This window comes from Lycium barbarum, chromosome 9, assembly GCF_019175385.1.
Source record: "Lycium barbarum isolate Lr01 chromosome 9, ASM1917538v2, whole genome shotgun sequence".
In the NCBI taxonomy this organism is placed as follows: Eukaryota; Viridiplantae; Streptophyta; class Magnoliopsida; order Solanales; family Solanaceae; genus Lycium; species Lycium barbarum.
The window spans coordinates 58,788,172-58,802,101 of record NC_083345.1 but is presented as its reverse complement, the minus strand read 5'-3'; the positions used below and the strand labels follow the sequence as shown (position 1 = coordinate 58,802,101).

The following is a 13,930-nucleotide window of genomic DNA, read 5'->3' as shown; positions in this document are numbered from 1 at the left end:
TATGTGTGTTAATTTTCAACACAAGAAGGGATGGAGATATATTATGTGCCATGATTGTAGACGTGTGTGGTGTTTCTATATTTTGGGTGGTGGGGTCAGGGGAATGTAATATGAAGAAAATGAAGTGGAAAGCACGTTTCTGTTCTCCTAATATATATCTTAGTGGTTATTTTGTTTTGTTTGAGACTTTGTGGGACCATTTTGACTTTGGTTTGGTAGCTTTCAGCTTTTAGTTTTTGTTGATTTCACGATTATGTTATTCCCTCCGTCCCTAGCACTTTGCAGCTAAATTAGATTAGATTGACTTAATATTTTAAAATTAAAATTAATATATTTAAAAATTACATGAAAAATATTATAATTTGTAATTTTTCTTATATCAATTTGGTGGAAAAATACATCTTGATATGTTAGTCAAAGTTCATGTAGTTTGAATACGAAAAGTGTCACATAAATTAGGACAGAGGGATAAATATCAGTGCAATTACAATATCAATAATTGAGGGTGTGTTCGTTATGGAGCAAAATATTTTCCTAAAAAATAACTGAATTTCTACTTATTTTCTCATGTTCGTTTGGGTAGTGAAAAATAAGTGAATTTCTTACTTATTTTCTCATGTTCATTTGGTTGGTAGAAAACATTTTCCGGAAAATACCCACCCAAGCCCCACCAACTCCACCCCAACCCCACCACCCCATACCACACCAAACCCCACACCCACCCACCCCCCAAAATTATTATTTTTTGAAGTTTTAATTTTTTTTTCCTGGATTTTCTACATCACCACATCCCCCTGCGTGGACCCATACCACACCAACCCCCCACCCCCCAGAAAAAAAATTTTCAAAGTTTTTAATTTTCTTTTCTGGGTTTCTACACCACCACATCCCTACCACCTCACCCCCCCCCCCCCCCAGACACCCCAGCACCCCCTTGAAAAATTTTAAACCTTAACCACGCTAACTTTTAATTTTTATAATTTTTGTACAAAGGTAAAATTAAATATGAAGTAGAAAATTCGGGAGAGGGTTGGGGGTGAATCCGGCGGGGGGTGGGGGTGGTGTAGAGAATCAAAAAAGAAAAAAATTCAAAACTTTAAAAAAAAAAAATTTTTTTTTAGGGTGGGGGGATGTGTTGTTGTAGAAAACCTAGAAGAAATTTTTTTTTAAAAAAAAAATTGGGGTTTGTGGAGGGGGTGCGGTTGGAGTGTGGTGGTGTAAAAAACCTAGAAGAAAATTTTTAAAAATCCCTCCGTCCCTCGCACTTTGAAGCCAAATTAGATTAAATTGACTTAATATTTTAAGATTAAAATTAATATATTTGAAAATTACATGAAAAATATTATAATTTGCAATTTTTCTTATATCAATTTGGTGGAAAAATATATCTTGATATGTTAGTCAAAGTTCATGTAGTTTGAATACGAAAAGTGTCACATAAATTGGGACAGAGGGGTAAATATCAGTGCAATTACAATATCAATAATTGAGGGTGTGTTCGTTATGGAGCAAAATATTTTCCTGAAAAATAACTGAATTTCTACTTATTTTCTCATGTTCGTTTGGGTAGTGGAAAATAAGTGAATTTCTTACTTATTTTCTCATGTTCATTTGGTTGGTAGAAAACATTTTTCGGAAAATACTCACCCAAGCCCCACCAACTCCACCCCAACCCCACCACCCCATACCACACCAAACCCCACACCCACCCACCCCCCAAAATTATTATTTTTTGAAGTTTTAAATTTTTTTCCTAGATTTCCTACACCACCACATCCCCTGCGTGGACCCATACCACACCAACCCCCCACCCCCCAGAAATTTTTTTTTCAAAGTTTTTAATTTTCTTTTCTGGGTTTCTACACCACCACATCCCTACCCCCTCACCCCCCCCCCCCCTACCCTAAAAAAAACGTTTTAAAACTTTGTTTGGATCCCTGACCCCCCCCCCCCCCCCCAGACACTCCAGCACCCCTTTGAAAAATTTTAAACCTTAACCACGCAAACTTTCAATTTTTATAATTTTTTTACAAAGGTAAAATTAAATATGAAGTAGAAAATTCGGAACAGGGTAGGGGTGCATCCGGGGGGGGGGGTGTAGAGAATCAAAAAAGAAAAAAAAATTATGGTGGGGGATGTGTTGTTGTAGAAAACCTAGAAGAAAAAATTTAAAAAAAAAAATTAAATTGGGGTTTGTGGAGGGGGGAGAGTGGAGGGGGTGCGGTTGGGGTGTGGTGGTGTAAAAAACCCAGAAGAAAAATTAAAAAAAAAAATTGGGGGGGGGGGGGGTGGGGGGTGGAGGGATGTGGTGGTGTAGAAAACCCAGAAAAAAGTTTTAAAAAAAATCTTTCTTGGTGGGGAGGGGGGGAGTATGGGTGGTGCATGGGTTGCGAGAGTGGTTGGGGGGTACGGGGCTGGGGGTGGGTTTGCATGGGTTGCGGGAGTGGTTGGGGGTGGGTGGTGCATGAGTTGCTGGAGTGGTCGGGGTTTGGTAGTTGGGGGGTTGGGGGTTGGTGAAATGTCACTTGTAGACTTGTTTTTCCTATTTTGATTAGGGAAGTCATTTTCCTCATTTTTAAGTAACTTGTTTTCTTAAGAAAAATGATTTCTAAAAATTTTTACCAAACGAACATGAGAAAATTGGAAAACATTTTTCGGTTTTCCTCACACCCTGAGTAAGTACTACTACTTTCCTTTTACGGAAAAGGGTCAAATATACCCCAGTACTATTGAAAAAGGTTAAATATACCCCTCGTTATACTTTTGGTTCAAATATACCCTTATCGTTATACTTTGAGCACAAATATGTCCCTCCATTGTTAAAGTTGACCAAAGTGAACATGTGGCATTGATATTTGGTGAGGTGGACACCACGTGACATGCCACTTCACACCCCCAACCCACATCTTCACTACCACACACTATCTTCACCATCTCAGCCATACAATAACAACCGCCGGTGCCGCTGTTAACCCATTTCTTTTGTCCGTTCAATTTTCTATTATTATACATTAGACTCGACTGTTCTTAAAAAGAGAGAAAAAAGAACAAACTTTTGGTACAGCGAATATTACTAGTAAACCGTTGAACAGAGAAAATGGAGTACTTAATTGAGTAGCCAACAATTTACAGCTAATATTCGTGTTATTCCCAAAAGAACGTTGCTATTAGTGTATTATTTTAAAATTGAAAATACTAGTTGTTCTTTTTCGTGTTGAATAGTCAAAAAGATCATTTTAACAAATCTTTTTGATGCTTTTAACTTAAAAAATGATATTTTATTAGTTTTAAAATTTAACTGAAAATTATACAGTAGCTTATTTGGTTGCCATTGTATGGCAGAGATGGGTGGTAGCATCGGCGGAGATGGTGAAGATAGTTTGTAGTAGTGAAGATGTGGGTTGGAGGTGTGAGGTGGCATGCCACGTGGCGTCCACCTCACCAAATGTCAATGCCACATGTTTACTTTGGTCAACTTTAACGATGGAGGGGTATATTTATGCCCAAAGTATAACAATAAGGGTATATTTGGACCAAAAGTATAAAAAAATGGTATATTTGACCCTTTTCCAATAGTACAGGGGTATATTTGACCCTTTTCCGTTCCTTTTAATTTGACAACACATGCCAAAACTATCATTCTTAGAATTTGTGGTCTTAAATATACAACAACATTTTTATGAATATACAAAAACATACCTCAGGGGTAAAATGAAAATTTTAAAATTAATTTTTTTTTTAATATAAAAATTAAACGTATCATTTTCAAAAACAAATTAAAATAAAAGAGTATTATATTAGATAAAATAAAACAGATGGAGCAAGTATTTATGAAGCTTGGCTGAAAAAATTCATGGTTCAAATATTGAAGCACAGGGCTCAATATTCAATCTGACAAGATCAAAACTATTACTTTTAGGAATACATTACCTTTGTCCATATGCTACAAACTAGGAACTTTGTTACAATTACACTGAAGAAACGATTATGAAGACTTAAAATTCTATAACTTCCTTTTACAAGGTTGACTTGCAACCATGTACATTTTGAATTTTGGATCTTATGCTATGCTCTATCACTATTAAACTTGTGACTCGTTTAATTACTAAGCTGGTGAGATTGAGCTAAAGTTGACCTGGAACATTTATGGACGGCACAGGCGAATTTAGACGGCAAAAACCATCTCGAATTTAGACCTGGAACCATTTCTAAATTCTAATCACTCCTTCTACAAAATTAATTTGTCCCTCTAAGTTTGTACAATCGCCTGCATTTGAGGGAATATATATATCTACCTACGTGTTGATGGATTCCAGCGATCTCAAATTAAAAAAATAATTATAAAGCGTCTAAGGGAACTCGAAACCTCATTAGGAGGGCATCATAGCTTAAGCAACTTCCATTTCTGCCACTGGATTAAGTGTTTACTTTGTTAGTGGGTTCTCAATAAATATTTCTTATCTACTTAGGCCTCATTTGTTAGCCCTTAATGGAGGTGTGAATCTAATGGTTCTGAACTTTAGTCATTAAGTGCATTTGTTTAAATTAAAATCTAAACACTTATTTGGTCTGAATAGGTCATAATCATTAAGATTTTGAACAAAGTCTTAAAATTTTTAATATCATAAAGAGGTATTTTGTATAGATAATTTTTACCACCGGCAGAACCCCACCCCCCAACCCTACCCCCACTCTCCAACCACCCAACCCCAACACTCCACTACCCCACCCCCTATACCAACACCCCACCACCCACGCCCAAACCTACCCCTCTCCCCACTCACCACAACCACCACCACCACCGCCCAACCCCACCCCATCATTCACCACCCCCAACAACCCACCTATCTTACCCCTAACTACCTCCTCGCCACCACCCTACGTACCCCCAGACCTACTGCACCACCACCACCACCCCCACAACCCTCCTCCCACCACCACCCAACCCCCCCCCCACCCACCCACCACTACTACAAAGCATCTCCACCATTACTAGCGAACATAAGTGCTTCATTTTTTTATCGAATAATATTTTTATTTTGTTAAATTTGTATTTATTCTCTAATATTTAGTTACTTTTCTATCAGACTTGCACATTTATTATGTTTAAATAAATACATTATGCACATTCAGATGTTGAAAAACAAGTCTTAATCATTCAGTATTCAGATCTAGAGACAACACCTTAATCATTCAGATGTGCATTCAGATTCGGACGTCTTAATCTTAATGAAAACAAATGAGACCTTAATGAATTTCTCAATATAAATACAAGGCCTACGCAAAAGTTGTTGGATTCTCAAAAACACACACCTGGTACCCTAGACAGGCTCTGAGTGGAGATAACATCTACAGTTTTCTTATCAAATCATCATTTGCGATTGTGATGTCAAATCAATGAAAAGTAATACTCTCTCTTTCCCAATCTAAATGTCTTAATTTGACTGGGCACGAAGTTTAAGAAATAAAATAAGACTTTTGAATCTTGTTGTGTTAAATTAAAGATGTATGTAGTCCTTTAAATCTTGTGATCTTAAACTTGTCATGTAGTATATAAGTTGGAATTGGAAAACTTACTAAATATAAAAAGAAACACTATTTTTGGGAAAGACGAAAAAGAAGAGTAAGGCACTTAAATTAGAAGGGAGAGAGTATTCTTTAGTCTCTACAGTGTGTGGTACTTTATTCATTTTTAATCAGGCTCAGAAAGAATGACATTTCCGCTACTTAAAACACTTTTAATTTTTGTAACGGCGCAGATGTTCGTTTTTAGTTCTAAAGGTCCAAATTCAATTCCGAGACTTTTGAGAGTTTGTAAATTAATTATAGGACTAGTCTGGAAAGCTAGGTGTAATTCTATAAGTTACGCTCGTGTTTTTATCGAAAAATGTGGAATTAAATCTTTAACTGGCGAAAATTGTAACATCTTTGGTATTTAAGATCATTTCGAGTTCTAGAACTCCGAATTGAATTATGAGACTTCTGTAAGCTTCATTACGTGAGTTTGGACTTGTCTTTAAAGTTTCATCGAATTTCTATCATTTGGTCAGGCTTCTGAGACTTTTTGTGTTTTGAAGATTTTTGGGTAGCTAGAATTCGTTCTTATAACCACATATGTTCCGTCGTTTTGAGTATTACAACCACTTTTCCTTAATTGAGACTTTCTGTAGGGTCGTTTTGTTTTTTATGAGTTGTGGGGATGAGTGGCACGGGTTCCGAGGGCTTGGTGTGTTTCACTAGAAGCTTAAAACTTAAGAGTTGACCAAAATAAATAGTTGGGGTTAACGGATTCGGCGTTGCGGTTTTAAAGCTCCTATAAATTTGTATGATGATTTATGCAACGACCCGTTTTGAGTATTAGAACTATTTTTCTCTAAATGCGACTTCCAATAAGTTTATTATGTGTTTTAAGACTTGCGAGGATGGATGACACGGGTCCTGAGGGACTCAGATGCATGTTGGAGAAGAGAAACCAAAATTAGAAGTTTGAATACTTAAGAGTTGACCAAAGTCAAAATTTGGAGTTAACATACTCGGAATCGGGGTTTAAAAGTTCTTATGCGTCCGTATAATGATTTAGGACTTAATTGGGTGGTTTGGACGGGTCCCGAGGAGCTCGAGATTGATGTGGAATGCTTAAGTTAAAACTAGTGTTTTGTAGAATAAGAGTTGACTACGATCAAATATGTGCCTAGGTGACCTGGGATTGGGATTTTGAGACTTCCAATAGATCCGCAGGGTGATTTTGAAGTGGTTTGCATGTTTGATCTACATCTCAGGTGAGTTCCGAGTACCAAAGATGCAAATTGGTCATACCAAGTTTTTATTTTCTGGTGCCGTAGGCGAATAGGTAACGCGATTGCGCTGGAGGGACCGAGTTCGCGAATAACATCGCGGGCGGGCCGGAGAGCCGCGATCACATAAGGTAGTGTGTTTGGTGATGGGGCGCATTAGCATTGCTCTGCCTGCGTTCACGTAGATGGGTAACAGAGCAAGGGCCCATGATGGGGGGAGGGTCGCGATCGCGCAGTGTAGGGGGGCTAGCAGTGACTTAAAAATATTATTTCGAACTCATTGTTCAAAAATTCATTTTGGGAGTTGTAGAGCTCAGACTTGGACGATTTTTTAGGGAATTTTCACGATTCGATTTGGGGGTAAGATTTGTAATCCCTATATTGGTACTTGCATTTAATTACCCGCTTAAGTTGGTCTTTTAATTCATGATTTGGTTGATTAAATTGGGGGATTTTGCCCTAGACTAAGGGATGATTAATTAGCGATTTGGAGGTTGAATTGAGGTCGGATCGACTTTAAATTTTAGATTTAGAACCCTTTGGAATGGGTAAATTAATCTTGAAAGAAATTTTCGATTTTCACTTTTGTTAACTTTTTGACCCGACCCTTTTATAATGAAACTATATTTCTCTGTGTAGATCAAAAAATGAGAGAGCGCTTACAACTCAATGATGTCAATTAAAAAAAAAAAAAAAACTCAATGATGTCAGTGAACGGTGGCTGAAGGATGGTGACCGGAGAATTGGTGCCGTTTACAGAGAGGAATTTTCTGATGGAAAATGTACTGGACAAGTATAATTTTGTTCGACCTCTCGGGATTATGTCCCTCAGACAAGTATTATTTTGTTTGACATTGTATAAGGGTACAGCCACTCTTCCTCCAACAACTAACAGCACGATATAGTAAGAATTGCAGATAGTGATGGAACTGCTGAGAGTTCTGAGGGATTGGCTACAAAAAAGGCAAAATGGAGAACAAAAATATGAAAATAAGAGTAAAATGATCCTTTACGGTTTTTCCTTATTCTAATGACATCCCTTCTCCAGTTCTCTGTGAAAGGGAGTTGGGAAGATGATCTGAGGTCTTGAGGACGTGTGTTTTTTTTTTTTTTTTTTTTTTTTTGGGGGTGGGGGGAGGCTAAGGAAGCTTTTTCTCAGATTATATAGACTAAATTTTGCCATGTCACCGTGTGTGTAATTCACGCATTATATTTGTTGACAGGCTAGTCATGAGGTGTTTAATAGATACTTTCAAGGGAAAAAAAAAGTCAAATATATCCCTCTATTTTAGTTTATTAGTTAAATATATTCTCCATTAGTCAAAGTTGATAAATATATCTTTCCCGTTAAGAAAGTATTTATCCATATCCTTCAGATAACATAAATCCCCAATTGCACATTAAATTACTCAATTCACTAAAAAAAAACATACTTGACCGATCCGACCAGCAAAAATATTTCTTTCCCCCAAATATACCCTTGTACGACCTTAACCTCAGTCCATCCAATTATCATAGACGAATTAGACGGGCAAACTAGCATATGAGGAAAAAGAATTGAGCTAGGAAATACTGTTGGGAATCCAGAATTCAAAATATTACCTGCAATGATATTTTTTCTTTCGCACTTCCTATTTTCCAGTCATTTTGTCTTTTCTTTTTTATTTTCTTGTCTATTCCATCATTCTTTCTTTTTAATTGCGTTCAGTCAATTCGACAATCTTAAGAAAATCAATCACTTATAGAATGATACTTTTGAGTTTCTTGAGGCATTTTGGTCTGATATCGAAAGCTACCTTCATACTTGAGCATTATAGGATTTCTATTAATAATCAACGGTTCATCTTCGATACTTATAAATTCGGAGACCTTGTTTTGGTAGTTGCTTGTTCAGGAAGTGCCAAAACACTTGAAAATGAAAGTGGCCTGCCTAATGCTGCTGATTAATATGGACGGACTGAGGTTAAGGTCGTACTGGGATATATTTGGGTGAAAGAATTATTTTCACGGGTCGGGTCGGTCGGTATGGGTTTTTTTAGTGAAATTGGATAATTTAATGTGGAATTGAGGATTTATGTTATCTGAAGGGTATGGATAAATACTCTCTTAGCAGGAGGGATATATTTATCAACTTTGACTAACGGAGGGTACATTTAACTAATAAACTAAAGTAGAGGGTGTAGATTTGACTCTTTTCCCTACTTTCAATGATGTTGGAGTAGGGGTAGACGTGGTACGGTATTAAAAAATTCAATACGATAATTTCGAGTTTCAATTTTTAAAAATACTATTATCATACCAAAGAGCATTTCAATTAACATAGATTAATCAAAATTCCAACGTTTAAACAATTAATTTTGTACTAATACTTGCTTATATATTTATTAGTATTAAAATACTAATATATATGACTTGTATATGTAACTATATACTTCGGTATGATATTCGGTATATAATTTATAAATACTAAATACCGAATTTTTTAAAAATGCATACCAAATATCATAATACCAAAATCACGATATAAAAAATAATACCAAAATCACGATATAAAAAATTATAATTTCGGTATGATAATCTGTATTATACCATGCCATGCCCACTCGTTGGAGTGTCAAATAGGCACAAGCCCTAATTGTAAGTATCAAAACAAAAACATGATACTTTTAAGGGGCTACTGCATTTGGCCTTAATAATAAATAACATGCGAAAACTAACTTTTAACATCTGCAATTTCATATCGAACAAGGTTGAACAACAGTAGTTCTAACTTCCATGATATTAGTATTTCCAGTAGTTCTAGTTAATGCAGAGAGGTCAGCTTCTTCCTCTAGTTTTATTTCCAGTTGTTTGGAACTTTCTTTTCACTTGAGAAGTATACACTCCCATCAAATCTACTACTATAAGAATAAATCAAGTAAAAACAATACTTGCAGTCAATTGTCAAATAACAACGCACAAATTCTCTTCAATAGTAGTATCCGGTTTAACTGCAAAACTGTAGTTGGAATAAAGAAAACCTCCAGTACATTTGGTCTGCAAACATTAAGACGGCCAAGAAAGAAATTCCAAACAACTAGTGTACTTAAACAGCAATTCAACAACCTAATGAAAAGAGTGAAGAATCTAAGAATCAGCAATGGTGACCTCAACTTCAACACCAGGTTCAATGGTGATTGAGGTGATCTGCTTGACAACATCTGGTGAGCTGAAAAGGTCAATCACACGCTTGTGGACTCGTAGTTCAAACCTGTCCCATGTATTTGTGCCTGTCAGTTAAATCAAGTATTTAGTACCGTAAACAACAACTTCACTCTAATCAGTACAACACATACATAAATCAAGTATTTAGTACCGTAAACAACTTCACTCTAATCAGTACAACACATACATACTTCCATATTTTAGCAGTTACAACTACGCTTCAACCATAGACAAGTTGGGGTCATCTAGGAATTGTGCACCTAATATATTAAATGTTGCAAGTAGGAAATTTTCTGCTGTTTCCCCGACAGGAAGCACCAAAAATATCATAAAAGAAATATTGTTTAATTCAACAAAACGTAAGGTCACTTGGAGTCGCATGCAACCTCCGTAATTGGTTGAATGGAGACAGTGTCCTTCACACTAAATCATGGTCTAATTTCATCGAGTAGTATCATTGTTACTTAGGCACACACAATAATATGTTTGTGAGAAACTAACTTCACCCTAATAAGCTTCACAGATATGGACCAAGAACCAATTAAGCCCAAGAAAAGACTGAGCAATTCAAACATGACAAAAAAAGAAAAATTGAACCTAGATCATACAATCACGAAAACAAACTCAGCTAAAGAATTGATACAAGCAGTAGCAAACTATTACTCCACAGGGAGACTTTTCAGTGGTAACATGAGGAACCTTTCTGGGAATTACATAGGCCCCTTCTGAGTTAATCAATGCTCTGAATTAAGCAAAGGGGTCTAATAATTGCACGTAGAAATATCATCGCACTTCATTTAACACAGAATAATATGTTTGCAACTAACCAATTCAATAATGTTAAGATTCAAAAAGGGACTAAGAACAAATTAAACCCAGGAAAACACTAAGCTTCAAACCAAAAAAAAAAATACTTGAAGCTGGACATATCATACAATGCCAAAAACAAGCTCAGAATTGATAAAAAGTACTAGTACCTTCTCCACAGGGAGACTTCCTAGTGGTAATGTTAAGAACCTTTGTGGGCATTCGCACAGGTCCCTTTACCCTGAGCCTTTTGTCCTTAGCACCACGAACCAAATCAGCACACACTACATTTATAAGTCAAGACAAACAAGTCAATTACTGACGTAAATTACAAATGAAATCCACTGACTACACTGTTATCAAAATCACATATGACCACATTATTGAACTTCTGTCACGACTAAATAGTCTTTATGCCTGTAAAGAAAATTAATGTTCTAAAATCCATAAAATAGCCCCAGTATTATAACACCTAAATTCCTGTGAAACACTTCTGCTTAATATATTCTGATTACTATAGATGAAATATCTTCATTGCTCTCAGTGTGTCTGTTTTAATAGAATATTTACAATTTAAACCAAACTCAATTACTATTTTTTTGTTTTTTATTTCGTTTCTTCCAAAGATCACCAATCATCTCATACATCATTCAGGAATGGGTTCCCCGATCTATAACATTCAAAATTCTGCATTTTACGACAAACAGGTCATTGATTTTCACTATTACAAGTTTGAAATTAAGTCAAAGGGGCATACTCTACTTTCCTCAATAGACAAAAGAGATATTCCCATACAACCAATTATATATAGAAGAATCATAAGCAGTCTAGAAACTACACTATACATTTCTCAGGGGTCTTGAATGCAGATAAAAACAAGGAGGATTTTCAAAAATATACAGCTTTTGACAATATTTATATTTACACCACGTAGCCCAATATACAACATTATACCTGGGGAAAAGCATTATACATAATGTAGCAATCTTGTATAAAGTGTATAAAAGGTGCTTGTACACAAAATATGGGCTACGTGGATTAAATATTTTCAAAAATAGACAGAGAGTAATTTTCCTTTAAAAAATCATACAACAAGATCTCAAGTTCCCAGAACCATAATCCTAAACACTAGAATCACTGAAAAAGTTGTCTAGGAATATAAGCATTGCATAATACTCCCTCCGTCCCAATTTATGTGGCACCATTTGACTTGGCACGGCGTTTAAGAAAGAATGAATGACTTTTGAAATGTGTGATCAAAAACAAGTCTTGTATAAATGTGTGGTTGTAAATCATTCCACAAAGTTTACATTGTTTCTAAATATAGAAAGGTGACATTCTTTTTGAGACAAACCAAAAAGAAAATGGTGCCACATAAATTGGGACAGAGGGAGTAGAAGCTAACATGTCTGTGTTAAAAGAGAGTTAACCAGTCATTAATTTTCACTATTACACGGTTGAAATTAAGGACCCATTTGGCCATGAGAATTTTTCACTTTTTCCGAATTTTTTTTTCAATTTATTTGAAAATCTCTGTTTGGCCATAAATTTTCCAAATACAACTTCAATTTGGAAAACACCTAAACCCAGTTTCACTTTCAGTACATTCAAACAACCAAATATTCATTGCAAAAACTATACCAAACACAACGCCATCTTCAACTCCAAATTCAAAATTCCAAATAAAATGAAAAATATTTGGTTTTCATGGCCAAACGCCTACTTAGTAACGGGGGCATAGAACCTGTTTGGATGGGCTTATGCCTTTAAGCTGCAAACAGCTTATAAGCTTAAAAAAAAAGTTGGGTAGTCTAACTTTTTTTTTTTTTGGCTTATAAGCTGTTTTAGCAAGTCAAATGGGCTCAATTATTTTTTTGAGCTTATTTTAAGCACAAAATGACTTTAAGCTGGCCAACCAAACACTCAAAAAAGCTGAAAACAGCTTATAAGCAACTTATAAGCCAATCCAAACGGGCTCATACTCTACTTTGCTCAATAGACAAGAGATATTCCCATACGACCAATTGTTTATAGAAGAATCATAAGAAATCTAGATACTACACTATACATTTCTCAAGATCTCGAGTTCACAGAACCATAATCCTAAACACTGGACCATAACCACTGAAAAGGTTGTCTTTTACAACAACAACAAAAAAAAATCCCTACATGAATATAAGCATTGCATAAAGTAAGTAATACCCTGAAGCAGAATATAAACAAACATCAAGGTAAAAGGGAGTGGTAACCTTTTTCAAGATTCTTAACGTTTTTGGAAGAAAGAGTGATTCTAATCTTGGAAATCTGTTCGAGGGGCTCTTCTAGCCCTGGTTTAGTCGCCTTCATTGGTGCTACATACGCCATACTGACTTTGATATTATTTGATTAGAGAGATGTAGCCGCAGGTTCTGTTTTCTTCTTTAGGGAGAAAGAGTTGATTTTGAGTGTATTGGTTTGCTTATATCTATGTATCATCACTAGGGTTTCTTCTCCATGGTTTATTACCCCTTTGTCCTCAATGTATTCTTCTATTTACCCTTCACTCCCTACTCAACGACTACTTTTCTATTTATATTATATTACTTTACTTTACTAGTATCCCTCTTCGTCGTCCGTCGTCGTCCCAACAAATTACTACTATTTAGAAGAGTGAGTAACAACTCACTCTTCGTCGTCCGTCATCGTCCCAACAAAAAAAAAATATATATTGGGCCCCATATTAAATAGGCACATAACAAAAAAAAATATAAAAAAAAATAATTGTGGGCCCTATATATATTAAACAACAACTAATATTAAAAAAAAATTGTGAGCCCCATATTAAACACCAACCAGTATTAAAAAAAACCGGTGGAACCCACCACATCCAAACTCACGGAAAAAAAAGTGGACCCCATATTAGCAAAATCAAGCAATATTAAAAAAAACATTGTTAAAAAAAAATTGAACCAGTATTAAAAAAAAAAGGAGAAGGAAAAAAAGTGAAACCCGCCACATCCAAACTCACGGGAAAGAAAAAACTGAACCCCATATTAACAGAATCAAGCAAAAAAAATTGTGGGCCCCATATTAAACACTAACCAGTATTAAAAAAAAAGGAAGAAAAAAAGTGGAACCCACCACAT

The 13,930-nt window shown here is 35.7% G+C and overlaps 1 protein-coding gene across 1 annotated transcript; it reads right to left on the bottom strand.

The window, feature by feature from the left end:
• Nucleotides 1–9,734: 9,734 nt before the first annotated feature.
• Nucleotides 9,735–13,251, bottom strand: LOC132608835 (small ribosomal subunit protein uS10y). The gene is made up of 3 exons (XM_060322596.1): nt 13,055–13,251; nt 10,976–11,089; nt 9,735–10,063 (listed from the first exon to the last, which is right to left on the bottom strand). The coding sequence occupies exons 1-3, from the start codon at nt 13,167–13,169 to the stop codon at nt 9,921–9,923; spliced, it is 372 nt and encodes a 123-aa protein (XP_060178579.1). The 5' UTR covers nt 13,170–13,251; the 3' UTR covers nt 9,735–9,920.
• Nucleotides 13,252–13,930: the final 679 nt, after the last annotated feature.

What these genes read in the sequence shown, in the direction of transcription:
- LOC132608835 (XM_060322596.1), bottom strand. Translation starts at nt 13,169, where the DNA reads ATGGCGTATGTAGCACCAATGAAGGCGACTAAACCAGGGCTAGAAGAG. An exon ending in CGTTAAGAATCTTGAAAAAG is followed by an intron (nt 11,090 to 13,054) that starts GTTACCACTCCC and finishes TTATAAATGTAG; the next exon opens with TGTGTGCTGATTTGGTTCGT. An exon ending in GAAGTCTCCCTGTGGAGAAG is followed by an intron (nt 10,064 to 10,975) that starts GTACTAGTACTT and finishes TTTAACTGACAG; the next exon opens with GCACAAATACATGGGACAGG.